At 25.3% G+C, this 14,740-nt stretch overlaps 1 protein-coding gene across 10 annotated transcripts; it reads right to left on the bottom strand.

Moving 5' to 3' along the window:
• Window positions 1–1,820: 1,820 nt before the first annotated feature.
• On the bottom strand, window positions 1,821–13,867 carry LOC122506250 (RNA-binding protein squid). 10 transcript variants are annotated; one of them, XM_043618331.1, is made up of 9 exons: window positions 13,564–13,866; window positions 6,975–7,015; window positions 6,743–6,870; window positions 6,489–6,635; window positions 6,134–6,265; window positions 5,582–5,834; window positions 4,174–4,245; window positions 3,209–3,324; window positions 1,821–2,470 (listed from the first exon to the last, which is right to left on the bottom strand). In XM_043618331.1, exons 1-8 carry the CDS (start codon window positions 13,686–13,688, stop codon window positions 3,257–3,259), a joined length of 966 nt encoding a protein of 321 aa, XP_043474266.1. In that variant the 5' UTR covers window positions 13,689–13,866; the 3' UTR covers window positions 1,821–2,470; window positions 3,209–3,256. The 10 variants fall into 10 exon arrangements, with proteins under 10 accessions (XP_043474266.1, XP_043474269.1, XP_043474270.1 ...); XM_043618334.1 differs by having other exon boundaries at window positions 5,624–5,834; window positions 13,564–13,865; XM_043618333.1 differs by lacking the exon at window positions 1,821–2,470 and adding an exon at window positions 2,769–2,952 and having other exon boundaries at window positions 13,564–13,867.
• Window positions 13,868–14,740: the final 873 nt, after the last annotated feature.

Below are 14,740 nucleotides of genomic sequence, written 5' to 3'. Positions count from 1 at the left end.
AAAATTAAATATTCAATAGTTAAAATATTTTTATTCGTACAGTTGATAGATTAAAATATTTCTAAAATATCATACTTAAAATATTTTGTCTGAAAAATGAATTTTTGGAGTAATTACTACGCTCCTGGAAGTGGTACTAAAAAAGGACGCTAAACGTAAAACGTGTGAAATAGTGAGAGAGAGAAAAGGAGCATGTGCTTGTAAAAGCAAAGCCAAGTTGACCAATAATATTCGAGAATTGATCCCCCTGACTCATCCGGAAATGAAATCAATACGCGAAAAGGAGGTAAATTTATATTAAAATATATCCAATTTAAACAAAATTATTCTTAGCCCCTACTTTGCTAATTTTAGCAAACATAAAATATTTATAATAAAATAAATTATTAATTCAGTTTGATGTGAAGTCAAAGCAGTTGAAATGATTCATTCCATGCATTTGTTTAACTTCCTGTTAGATATGACAACGTTAGTCAGTGAAATGAAAAATTTAGCGAATAACTTTTACCTTATCTCATAAAAAATTAGAAGTTCTTGTTTTTCTTTTATCTAAAAATTCAAATAAAATATTATTCTTTAAATTTGTTTAAAAAAAACTATAAGAAGATAAAAAAAAAAATCACTTGATTTTATATCTTATTGTAAATAATAAAATATTTACCAAATTCGTAAATAATTATTTTACCAATGTTTTTTTAAAGCAAATTTAATTATTCAAGAGACTTGTTAACGTTGATTTAGCTAGCAAGTTAATATAAAATCCAACTAAATTAAAAATATTTTCTTACAATTTTCAAATCCAAAAGAATTAAAATTTTATTAGTGAAATATTTTACTATTACCTTTAGAATAATAACAATAATAAAATAATTGAAGTAAAAAATAAAATAATATTTCTTAATGAAAAATTAATTTTTATATTAATCATTTTGTAAAATTTTTAATAATAAAAAAATGAAACAAAAGATAAATATTTACAATTAAATAATAAGTAAAAATTAAAAATTTACTATAATTATTCATTATGATGTTCAAGTTTTACGTCCGTGAAATTCACGATTATTATCAACAATTTAGAGAAAAGCTAATTTCCATTTTTAAATTTACATTTAAAGATTTTTTATTAACAGTTTTGATAATTCAATTATTTTGAAAATTTGCAATTAAAATTCTTCAAAAGTTGATTTTTAAAAATTCTATTTTCTAACAAAAAGCTTTAAAAAAATTAATTATTTTCAATTAAATTTTACAAAATTTCAATTATTCAAAATCTTTTTAGCTGCAGCTAAAATAAAAATAAATAAATATATGTACATGTATATTTCAAAAATTTAAATAGAAAAATTATATATTTTCTTTCAATATTTGGAAGAAGAGTCGAAAAAGTCGCAATTTTTTAAAAATAAGTCAAAAAAATCTCAATTTTTGTTTAGAAACTTTATATGTTTTTTTATAGTGATGTAAAAATTATTATAATAAAAATTAAATTTCCAGAAGAAATAAATAAATCTCGTTCATAACGATAAAAAGAATAATAAATAATTATAGTATAAATAAAATAGTAATAGTACGAAATAAAATAAAAATAGTAAAAAATAGAATTTTTCTTAAAGAAAAGTAAATTAATTTTTAAAATAAATTATCATTTTTTTAAAATTTGTATAATAGAAAAATAAATATTTAAGTTAATTATCAAATAGTGAAAGGAAAATGATTAAAAATTTACTATACGCATTAAATTGATAAAATAATTTTCTATGCTAAATTTTAATCTAGTAGGTATTAAAAAAAATTTTGGGGAAAAATGTAAAAAAAGCAAATTTTTGAGCCGACATTGAATTTTTTATTTTGGTATTGCAAATTAATCCTATAAAATAATAATTTTAATAAATACCTAGGCTTATTTCTAATGCATTCGTGTACGTATACACGTGAGTGTCCCGAGATTTTCGTACCCGGAAAAAATATACTTGAGACAAATACAAGTTCATCCAAAACATACTATGGTACATTTATTTCTTTCGGAAGCATCAATATTTACGCGACTCATTAAATTAATTTACATTTTCAATTGCAGACATCAGTCGATTTATCTTATGATTAAAAAAAGGAAAATTTTTGTGCTCAAGTAAACATTCTTCATCACGAAAATTTATTTTTCTTTCCTTAAAGTTTAAAAAACTTTTGAATATTGCCTTCATTGTTGTTGTAGTTTTTTTTATTAAATAGTAATCAAAAAACCTTATTTTAAATAAATTTTTATTGGTGTTGCCAAATTTCTTGAAAACTGCTTCTTCATTTTTCATATAGAAAATCCTGAAATTGACGTAACCAAAAAAATCATTGAGTATTGCCTAGTAGACGTTTTTTTTTAAGTAGATTAATCCGTATTTTCATCCAGTAATAGAGCAGTAATGACAAGCTCTGATGCTCCTTTTTGGAAGTAAATCTGAGAATACTGAGGCACATTCTGTAACATGATATGAATCCACGATTTTGTCACGAAAATTCTTTTTTCTGGTTATAATAAAAAAAAAAAAATGTTGAATATTAAAAAAAAATTCCATTTATTTCCTTTCATCCATCTTTAAAGATTGTTGTAAAACTAATTGAAGAATAGAAATACAAAACTCTGAGAGCAAAGGAAATATTATCAATGTCATTACTTTATTTTATATTAAAGTTTACAAAAAATTAAATAAATTAAAAAAAAGGCCTTTCTTTCATAAGTAGACAATGATGGTACTTCTCTCAGCTCAACAACTTGATTTTCATTAAAAAAATCAGACTTAGAATCATTTATTAGTTTGAATCATTGACTATAAGCTTAAAATAAAAAGAAAAATTATATTTAAAAACTGCACAAAACACGAAAAGATGAGACTGCTGATGTTGATTTTATGGTATTCAGTCGTTATCTCGTATTATCGATAGATGCAGAACGTTGCACACCTGCGCTGAAAACCGGACAGAGTTTAAATTTTCTATTTCACGAATCTATTACTTTTTTTTCTAACTTCATGCAGGAAGAATATTATTATTTTCGAGAAAAAAAAATGTAATAATGGAAGAAAGGGAATAAAATGGGAATTTTTTTTTAAAATACTTTTTCAAAAAAATAAAAGAAGTAAGAAAAGAAAATTTAGCTAATTTAGAATAAATAAAAGAAAGATAGAAAAAGATTTGGGTGGGAGGGAAAATTACTCACCAACGATCGCAATGCAATTTGCATTGAGTTCGTGAATTACAAATTCATTTAATAAGGCTGATGCCTGGCGTTTCCTCTACCTCCACCTCTTTGTTTTCCGGCAAAACCTGCACCACCTGTAAACATATTTATAGAAAATTGTTACACATTCGAATGAAATTTCGTTTTTCTTCTTCTTCTCCTTTATTTGCAGTACAAACAAAAAATTTAAAAAAAATCCAATACAAAAAAATATATAACTACAAATATTAAGTGATTAAGAAAGAAAAAGTCGACTACAGAAAATTCAGACTTTACTCAGGTAGATGGCTGCGTTCCGAATCAATACAGAGTGCCAAGCCTCGTTAAACATTTCTGGATAATTTTTCTTTTATTTAAAAGCGTCTATTGTAGATATTGTACGTATAAAACGCCGATTTAACTATCAAAAATCTTCTGAGAAATTTTGAAAATTGGGTCGCGTTTTTCTTTTACGACAAATTAACAGCGTTAGTGAGTAAAGATAGAAAAAAAAATAATAACACACAAAAAAGAAAAAAAAAAAAATTGTTACATTTAAGTGCTCCTTCAAAACGTTCTATTATTCTAAAATCAAACAAAAAACTAAAAATAATACTCAAGACCGTGCAGATTAAAATGGATAATTATTTTTTTCATAACGAAAAGGATCGATGCAAAAAAAAAAATAAAAAAAAAATACAGGAATCAATCGATGTTCATTGATTTAAGATCAGGCGAAAAATGTTTTTTTTAATCATTTAACTGATTTTTTGAAGTATGTAAACCAATTTTACATTCTCATCAAAATGAGATTGAATTTTCTTTTTTTGAAAAAGAAATAACGACTTGAATCGATCGACATCGATAAGAAATGGATTTCGGTTTTCGTTTAAAGGGTAAAGGGAGAGGATTAAAATGAAAATTATGGATAATACGAGAATAGAGAAAAGGTCGCGAATGCGTACCTTTACCGCGTGCACCACCGCGCCCACCTGCGTAGCCACCATCGTAACTACCACCGCCATAGCCATAGCCGTCTGCGTTTCATGGAACACACGATGCAAAGAGACAATCAAGTCAGTATCGTCGATTTCGTGTTTCTTTTTTGGCAAATTAAATTTAGCTATGTAGTTTTATAATCATTAAGTTAAAAAAAAGATAAATGTGCTTAATTAAAATTAAACCATTTTATCTCAAAAATTGAACGTTAAAAAAAAATTATTACGACTCACAAAAAACTATAATTCCCTTGGAAAAATTAATTTTTCAAATAAAATGTTAATTTGAAAGCTAATTTGAAAAGGACTTTGATAGGACTCGAAAGCAGGATAAAGGGATACATATACCATTTCATAAATTATGTTATGCATAGTTTTAATGTTTTCTTTGACAAAGTATTTATATATAATTATGTTACAGTGATTGAGTGTTTTTTTTTTTTTTTTTTGAAGTCAGCGAGTCTGTAGAATTGAAAAAAAGAGGAAAAAAAGTAAAATCAAGTACAGAAAATAAAAAAATGATATAATAACAAATTCCACCGATTCACTGACATCAATCAGAGAACGTATGAAATATAGACAATTTAAAAATTCAAAAATCTTAAATTTTCGCAAAATATAGCGTTAAAATGGATATCAAGTAAATAAAAGAGTTTTCAAAAATTCGTAAAATGAAATTAAAAAACTATTACTTTTAAACAAATAAAAGGAAAATACTCTTCACACTTTCACTGTTACATAATATATTTCATTACTTATTGTTAATGCGCCATTTATATATTTGCATATTGTAGATAATTTAATTTTCATAAGTATTTCAGCAATTTTAAAGAAAATTTTGGGTTTGTTATTTGCGTTAAGTGGGTTAGAGCAACGTTAATGGAGAATGATTAGAATTAACTTCTCAAGGTTGAAATTGAATTTCACGATTAAAGAAAATAAGGGCGCAAATAAACCGTTTTTTTAAAAATAATACGCTGTTGATTTGCCTGCAATTCAACAGAAATAATATCACACATTTTTCTTCGCCTATCGTACAATAATTTATGTACAATAGTCTAAAGTATGTACAATATGTCTAATCATTCATATTTGTCCTCGATTGTGGACAATCGCGAAAAACTGTGGAGCAATCATGATTTTTATTTTTTTTTTGCTTGCGCCTCGTTTGAGCAAAATAAATAGAAAATTCTTTTCTTTTTTTTATATATTATTATATATATAATGCGTTTGTTCAAAAGAGGGAAGCGCGATCGTGGGCATATCCACGATTCAGAGCCGTTCGTCGTAGCGCTGATCTCAGAAAGACAGACGATCGATAGTTTATCGCAGAAACGAATGACGAACGACCTTCAGTAAAAGTCATGAAAATTACCATAGCCACTGTAGTCGTAGCCGCCGTAGCCACCGTACCCACCGGCGTAATAATCGTATCCTCCGTAGTTGTCGTAGCCACCTCCGTATCCGCCCTGGTAGCCGCCTCCATAGCCTCCACCATAACCGCCTTGCCAACCACCTTGGAATCCTCCACGTCCACCGCGACCACCTCTAGCTCCACGACCACGCATCATTCCACCTCTCATTCCTCCCATTCCATCGAGTTTTGGCGTTGCTTTCTTCACGTCCACCTGTAATTATTTTCCACCATATCAAAAATCTCTTCCAATTTTTATCAGAATTTTGTCGTTTACTCTTTCTATTTTTTTCAATATTATCTCAGAGAAAGAGTTTTCCTCACTTACACTCAGTAGCAGAACTGACTTTCAATTAACATCATTAATTTAACAAAAATGTTATTAAAATTTAGCAAAAAAAATATAAAACGAATAGAAAGTTTATTTCGAAAAAACCAAAAACTTGTAAAAGTTTAGAACATTTGTCGATACTTTTAGATATTGATTGATTTTTTATGAATAAAAATTCGTACCTCTTTTCCATTAATTGTTTGCTTAGGAGTCTTCAGGAGTTTGTTGACAACTTGTTCGGATTCAAAGGTGATGAAACAGAATCCTTTCCTCTGATTCTTTGTCTTATCGAAGGGCATTTCAACTTCGACGATCTATACAAATTTAATTTCTATTATTGCTTTACTTATCACACAAAAATTTGTAATATAAATAAACGATAGAAATAAATCTATACAAATAATATTAATAGAAATCAAAATTAATAAAATATACAAATATTAATACAGTTAAAAATAAAAATATATAAAAAAAAGATAATAGGAGTGAAGTAATCAAGTGAAAAAAATGTAACTAGTAGTCGAAAATAATTCTTACGGTTCCAAATTGACCAAAGAAATTTTTAATATCATCATCGGATAATTCGGTCGAAAGGCCGCCGACGAAAATTTTTCCATGTCGTGCCTTTGCTTTCTTGGGGTCAACTTTCTTGTTATTGATCATATGATCGCCTGCTGACATAATCTAGAAAAGAGACGGAAATTTTATAGAATCGGAAACAATTTAGTAAAGGGAAAAATACAATGAATGGAAATTTAGTTAAAAAATAAATAAAAAGAATAGAAATTCACCTTATCGAGAGATTCAGCTTTAGCGAAGACAATAAAGGCAAATCCTCTTGATCGTCCAGTATTTGGGTCTGTCTTAACATTGATGCTCTCAATGTCACCATATTTACTAAAGTACTCACGAAGTTCCTCTGAAAAAATATTTCGCCATTTTAAAAATAGAATTCTTCATTTTTTCTTATTCTTCTTTTGATATTTCCTTTTAAAAAAATTCTATATTTAAAATTATACTCACTGTCAGTAGTTTCCCAACTGAGAGCACCGACAAACAATTTCCTATAAAAAAGAAAAGGAAAATCTTTTAATAAAATCTAAAACATTTTCTCTTGTAATTCCTAACCATTATTTTTTTTTTGCTTATTTTCTTAATTCTTCAAAATTTTCACAATGAAAACTGATTTTTTGTTTTACAACTAATCATTAAAATTAATTATTTCTCGACAATAGGATTCTTTTATTGATTTGTTCAATTCAAATCACTGCAACTTAACAAGTTTATCTGTAATAAAAAATGATAGGCAGACAAAATTAACTAATTTCTTTTCTTTTTCCAAAATCAAAAACCATAGTACAGCTACCACACCTGGATATATGAAACTTAAAAATTCTAATTCATTTTTCACAACTTAAAATTTTGACATTTTTAAAATCATTTTTTAAACTTAAAATCAACAATTCAACAATTCAACAATTAAGGAATTTAATATTATATATCCGCTCCGGCTGACCTGCAAATTGAATTTATTTTTATTCACTGAACTTTTGATTCCTTTTTTTTTAATAATACTAAGAGATTACAAGAGATACAAACTCAAAGTCTTTTTATTCTTTTATTTTTGACTAGTTTCCTGAAAAAAAATCCTTCTTTATTTAGTTAGAGAGAAAAATTTCAAAACAGGAGCCAACTATTTTGCTTACTTAACTTTTATGTAAATTACAATCCATTCTTTTGTCATTATTATCAATATTCTACATAAATATCAATATATTATTTACCAACAAAAAAAAAATACTACCACAATACTCAACTTATTAGAAAATATAGAAATAGTAATATCATACCATGTGCAGACATCTCTGATGAAAGATGAAAAATCATTACCGTAAAAAAAAAACATCAAAATTTTTCATGAGCCTTTCTTTTGTCACAAAAATAGAATACAAAAAAAATTAAAAGAAAATTACGCAATCATTCGAGAGAGTCAAAAACAAATTTTCTTTTCTTTTGTTCTTTTAACAAAAATTCAACACGAGCAATCATTAAACATCCAGATGACAATAATCAGCTGCGCCTAAAGAAAACAATTTATTTTTACTTTTTGCAAAAGAAAAAAACAATTCAAAATTTTTTTATTTCCAAGTTGACACTGCTGATTGGTCCAAAGATTTTTCGTCTAGAAGACTGCAACTCTCTCTATATTGAAAATGCTAAAAACTTATTCGCCTAATTATATAAATAATATCAAATAATCATCAGAGGCGAATAGAACAAATTTCAAACAATTCTACTAAATTAACAATTAGTAATTACAGTTAGGAATATAATTTTTTTTTCTTTCAAAACACAGAGTGTCTACTAAATTTTATCATTTTTTTAATTTTCGAATTTTTTTGGTTTGTAAAATTAGTTATTGTTTCTAATAATAATCACCGTGGATTTAATAAAAATTAGAATATTTTTCACTTCTCTCACAGGTCTCGGATTTAAATACTTCTTATTTCTCTTTCGACGGGAAATAAAATATAAAAAATTTCAGATTTAAACCTTCTGAAATTGAATAATTTCTAAAAATCATAACTATAAACCTTCCAAAATTTAATTATTTTCTATAATTTTTAATGAAATTTCATTTTAAAATCAATTATTTTTATTAATTTTCGGAAACTTTTTCGAGAATTCAATTATTTAAATACAAAAATTCAGTTCTTTAATAATTGTAACTGTTTATGATTTTTCAAATTATTAAGACGTATATTTTCAAAAAATTCTAATAAAGAAATTCTTAAAATTTATTTTTTAAAAATAATTTTTGAATGATAATTTAGTTTTTCAATTACTTATATATAATTGAAAAATTTCCAAACAATAGAAATTTAGAGGGTAAAATATAAAAAAACTGAAATTTGATAAAACATTTCAAAGTCATTGATTTTTTGAAAAATATAAAAAAGTAATCCAATTTTTGAAGAATTTTAATAAAAAATTCAAAACATGATGGCCAAAAATTCTAAGAATTAGTTTTTTCAAAAATATTTTCATATAATTTTGAGAAGCTAGTTTTTATTTTTAAATTTACATTTAAAGATTTTTCATTAAAATTTTTGAGAATTGAACTATTTTCAAAATTTGCAATTAAAATTCTTCAAAAGTTGATTTTCCAAAATTTTAATAAAATACTTGAAAAAATCAATTATTTTTAATTAAATTTTACGAAATTTCAATTATTCAAAATCTTTTTAATTATTGTATATTTTGAAAATTTAATCAGAAAAATTGTTCAAAAATAATTTAATTTGAAAGATTTGTCTATAGTTATTTTTAAGACTATAAAATGAAAATAAGTTGCATTTTATACTAAAAATATGATATTTTGTTGCAATATTTGGAAGAACAGTCGAAAAAGTCGTAATTTTTGAAAATAAGTCGAAGAAAGTCTCAGTTTTTGAAAATAGTCGAGAAAAGTCGAAAAAGTCATAATATCATAATATCCGAGGTCTGGAATTATTATAATTGAAATCGAAACAAATTAATATTTTTTAAGCAATAAAATCACTTTCTTTAAATATTAGCATTTTGATAACAAATTATTTTACAACTGTTAATATTGTCGACATTTTACATTTTTTTCTCTCCCAAAATTACTGGTTTCTTTGAATTTTCAAAATTGAATTGAAATTTATTTTCAAATTTAGTGCCCCAGGAGTGTTCTTTTGTAAATATTGAATCTGAAAAGCGAAAATAGTTTTCGAGTTCAAAAAAAAGTAAAATGTCCTGAAAATTAATTTTAAAAACCAAAAAAAGTAAAATTTCCAGTTATAGTAGACACCCTGAAAATAAAAACCTAAAAATTAAATAAAAAACATCTACTTTGATTTAATTTTGTCAAGGATTTTTATCAATTTCTCTCTCTCTCTCAATTTCTTTCTTTTTCTTAATTTTCTCTCGTCTTTGGCTTTATTTCTCTCGAGTCAGATGTATTGGCTACGATATATTTTTTTTTTCAATTTAGTTGTATGTGCGGTAGTCGCTAAATTTTTTTTTTTTTATTTTTATATTTCGATTAATGAAGTTTTTTTGATTTATTTTTCGTTTATCGTCGTCTTAGGGCTGGTGGATAAATACCATGGACACCAGTCTCACTCGCCGATACTCAGTTGTTGGTCAGGTCACGATAAGCCGGTTGCTAGCCGCCCACCATATTCGCACTGGGTCGTTTTTGCCACCTGCAGATCAAGCCACATAAACTTGGGTTAATGCATTCCGAAATAGTTTCGTGATTTTCGCATTGTTCCCTAGTGACTCTGTGCTCGGTCACGCCCAAACTGCATTGACTCACTTCGGATCTGAATTTGACTCTACGCGTGACCCAGCAGGAAAATGTGCGAGACTTGACTGATCTGACACAATTTGACTCAACTTCCACAGTGTGCTTGTGTGCCATGACGAGACATGACGGACTTGAATAACTTGACGTGTTCACATCTTTCAATATTTATTTCTCTGCCTTTTCTTTTTATTTTTGATATATAACAAAAAAATAGTCTCAAGTTCTTATAACGAAAAAAAGTACGAAATAAAGTTATTTTTTTCTCAAACTTTTACATCTCTTCTTTTTTGAAAATTGATTCTCATTTCTTTAAATTCACAATTCTCTTTTTGGCGTTTTTATTTTACTCTGCTCTTGAATATATTTAGACAACTTTCATTTTTTTCAATACCGCAAAATTATTTAAATTTCAAATCTTTGTTTTTCGAAACTTGAGACTATGTGAAAGGGACTACAATTTTTTTTTAGACATTTACCATTGAATAAGAAATGTATACCCAGAATTCGGCTGCAAAGAACAAGTTAAATTCTCATTTCATTTACCTTTACAGTTTAGAATCACCAAAAAAAAAAGATAGAATGTGTCCCTTTATTAAGAAAATATTTGTAATAAAATTGATTTACTATAATTAAATATATATATATAGGAATATTAGGATCAGTTTTTGTACAAATTTCATTAACCATATAACAAAAGCACAATATCAAAATCAAAATAGTCATCGATTATGATTAATTTATCAGAAATTATTATGAATGCATGCCCATAAGTCAGTCAATATTGTCAATTGACAAAGATGAAAAAAAAATCTATAATATAGATTTTCTAATTCTATGACGCTATCAAGTGGAACGCCGGCTTTTTGCTCTAAAATTCAAAACAAACAATTTTTCAATTTTCCAAATTCGAATTGATTTACTTAATATTCAAAAATTCAGGCAGGCCTCGCACTCAATAATTAATTTTAAAAACAGTATCTTTAAGACCGAAAAAAGTAGTTATTGAAAAATTAAATTTGACTAAAAACAACTCGTTTTAGACAATTCTGCATTTTTTTTTCTAATTTTCCTACAAAAAAAATTTACATTTTTTCTCACATTGCTAATAATTTAAATTCTAATTTTTTGTTACAAAATTCAATAATTTTCAGTTCTACAAAAATTCAATTATATTTAAAAATAATTTTTAAATGCAGAAAAAAACAAAAATTCAACTATCTTCAAAACATTTTAATTCAAATTTTTCAAAAAAAAAAAAAACATTTTTCATAATTTTCCAATTAAATTACATTCTAAACTTGAATAATTTTTGTTAAATAAATACTTATTTATTTATCAGAAATTACAATATTTTAGAAGATTTATGTGTAAAATCTTCTTGAAATTTATCAGTTTCTAAAAATTACAACTATAATTCTTCCAAAATTCAATAATTTTTTTTTGGTGATGTTTTTAATTAAAATTTTTTAGAACTTTAATAATTTTTTAAGAAACAAATAAATTTATATATATTCTTTTCTTAAAAATAAAAAATTGTATATTGTTACAGTTTTACAACAATTAAAATTTTCAAAGATTAGAATTTAAAAATCTTTTGAAATTTAATTATTTCTAAAAATTCATAATATAACACTTCTAATATTTAATTATGAACTTTTTCAATTGAAATTCAATTTTAAATCAATTATTCTTAGAAAGTTCTACGAAAATTCAATTATTTTAATATGAAAATAAATAATTTACTGAATAATAATTGAATATATCTTAAAATAATTGAACTCTTTTGAAGAATTTTAATAATATTTTTCAAAATAATTGTATTTTTCAAGGAAATAATTTTAAATTGTATAAAAAATAATTGAAATTCTGTGAAACGTATTATTATTTATAAAAGTAATTTAAGTCTTGCAAAGAATTAAATTTTTTTTAAACAGTTGATTTTGTTCGAAAAATTTTATGAAAATTGTATTTTAAGTCATTGATCTCCTGTAAAAATTTCATTATTTACGAAAATAATTAAATTTACATATCTAAAGTATTTTATTATTTATGAAAATAATTTAATTCCAGCGAAGAATTTTATTATTTTCTTGAATAATTGAATTCTTACCAATTTCTTTCGACGAATTTAATTAAAATTTTATTGAAAATAATTCAATTCTTATGTATAGAATTTTAATAAAAATTTGTAAAAAGAATTGAATTTCTGTGAAGAGTTGTATTAAAATTTTCAAATAACAATTGAATTTCCGAAAAGAATTTTATAAAAATTCTTTTAAATAATTGATTTTTTTCCAAAAAATTCAATGAAAATTGTATTTTAAATAATTGAATTCCTGTAAAAATTTTATTATTTATGGAAATAATTGAATTCTTTTGGGAAATTTTATTAAATAATAGTAGATATTGAAAATAATTGAATTTCTTCGAAGATTCTCATTATTTGGTAAAATAATTGAATTCTTACGAAAAAAAATTTCTTAAAATTTTTCAAAATAATTGAATCGTTTTAAAGAAATTTAAAAGATTTTTGAATATAAACTTTTATTGCAATTATTAGCTGATTTAAAGCAGTGTAAATTCTAAAAAAAAAGAAAAAAAGTAGCTTTTAGTGTCAAAAATCTAAAAAAAAGTATACAAATAGTAGCAAATCGTAAAAAAAGTAGTAAATAATTAGTTTTAGTAGACGAGTGTGAAGCCTGCAATTTTAAACGAAATTGTAAAAAAAATTTTTGGAGCAGCTGAAATTTAACAACAATTAAAAGTAAATTTTCGAAAAGAAAAAATAACAAATGAAAGAATAGAGAAATGCAAGAATTTCTTGAAGGAGTCTTGGAATATAGATTTTTACAGTAAAAAGGAACGCCGCATCGATTGACGCCATTTTAGCCTTTCCCAAGCGTGGGCGCGTCCACCCGGGTCCATAGCCGGCGTCTCCACTTTGAAATTCAATTTTTGCTTTGTTCGACGAAAAAAAAACAAATCTTCTCTCAGAAAAAAAAATCTCTCCATTTAATTCTCGCTTTAAAGAAAAAATAAATGCCAAACATTTCAAAAGAAACAAAACAAACAATGCATTTCAATCTGAGATTTAAATGCAGCAGACAAGATTCTGGATGAACGCCATTTTATTGATTTTTTGTTTCGGGATGAAAAGAAAAGTCAAATACAACAAATTTTCTGATAAATAAGAGAATTTCAATTGAAAGAAGATTTGAATTTTTAAATAGTAAATAAAATAGAAGGAAGATATTATTAAAATGAAAAGTAATTTACCTGTCTTCCTGGGATTCTCCCTGACCATTTTCAGCGGCGTCCCTGGCGCCGTTCTCACCATCTCCGTTTTGTTCATAACTTTCATTGACGTCTTCGCTGAAATCCTTATTTTCTTGATTCGCCATTTTTTCTTATTAGTGAATTATTATTAATTGGAAAACACTAGGAATGTTTCTTTGGCGGGTAAATTATTTAAAAACACACTTAAAGTTATTATTTGAGATGTCTCGCGTCCTCACTGCTCGGCAATCGAAGGGAGAAGGGTGAGGGAGAGTTGCGACGCACTGGTTTTCAACAATGACGCTCTCCTCTGCGCTGGTCTGCGCGCTGTCAGTAAATTCTAGCATCTGCCCCCCACTACTTTTCAGCATAAAATACAATATGAATCGAAAATTGAGATTTAGGGAAATATTTTATGTACAGAGAAAATTTTGTTCCTTTACATTGGAAATTTTCTTTCTATAACTTTGAAACAAAGGTTTTGAATTGTAGGAAATTAAAATTATGTTCTGGAATTTTTTTTTCAATTTCCAAACGAAGTAAAAATTGCAGTAATATTGATTTATTTCAAATATTTTATATAATGTTAATTAAAAAAATAATGTGGCAACGTTGCTGAAATTTTTAGACGCTATAAGAACATCTGTTACAATTTTTTTTCAAATTAAAATTTTGAAAAAAAAATGATTGAAAATATATGAATAAAAAATTGAGATTCAGGAAAATATTTTTTGTATGGAGAGAAAATTTTGTTCCTTTACTTTGGAAATTTTTCTTTCTATAACTTTGAAACAAATAGGTTTTGAATTGTGAAATTAAAATTATATTCAAGAATTTTTTTTCACTTTTCAAACGAAATAAAAATTGCAGTAATATTGATTTATTTCAAATATTTTATATTAATGAAAGAAATAATGTGGCAACGTTGCTGAAATTTTTAGACGCTATCTGAACATCTGCTATAATTTCTTCTCAATTTTGAAACTATGGAAATTTATATTTATTTTCTTTTCAAATTGAAATTTTGAAAAAAAAATCATTGAAAACTTAAAAAATGAAAATTGCAGAAATATTGACAATTTATCTCAAATAGTTTCCATGATATTAAGACACAAAAATTAAATTTTATTTTCCCTGATTTCCAGACAAAATTTTGACTTTCTGACACAGAAGAATA

Source organism: Leptopilina heterotoma, unplaced genomic scaffold, assembly GCF_015476425.1.
Source record: "Leptopilina heterotoma isolate Lh14 unplaced genomic scaffold, ASM1547642v1 Lhet_4, whole genome shotgun sequence".
NCBI lineage: Eukaryota > Metazoa > Arthropoda > Insecta > Hymenoptera > Figitidae > Leptopilina > Leptopilina heterotoma.
The sequence above is the reverse complement of the archived record's forward strand: the minus strand, read 5'-3'. Positions and strand labels throughout refer to the sequence as shown.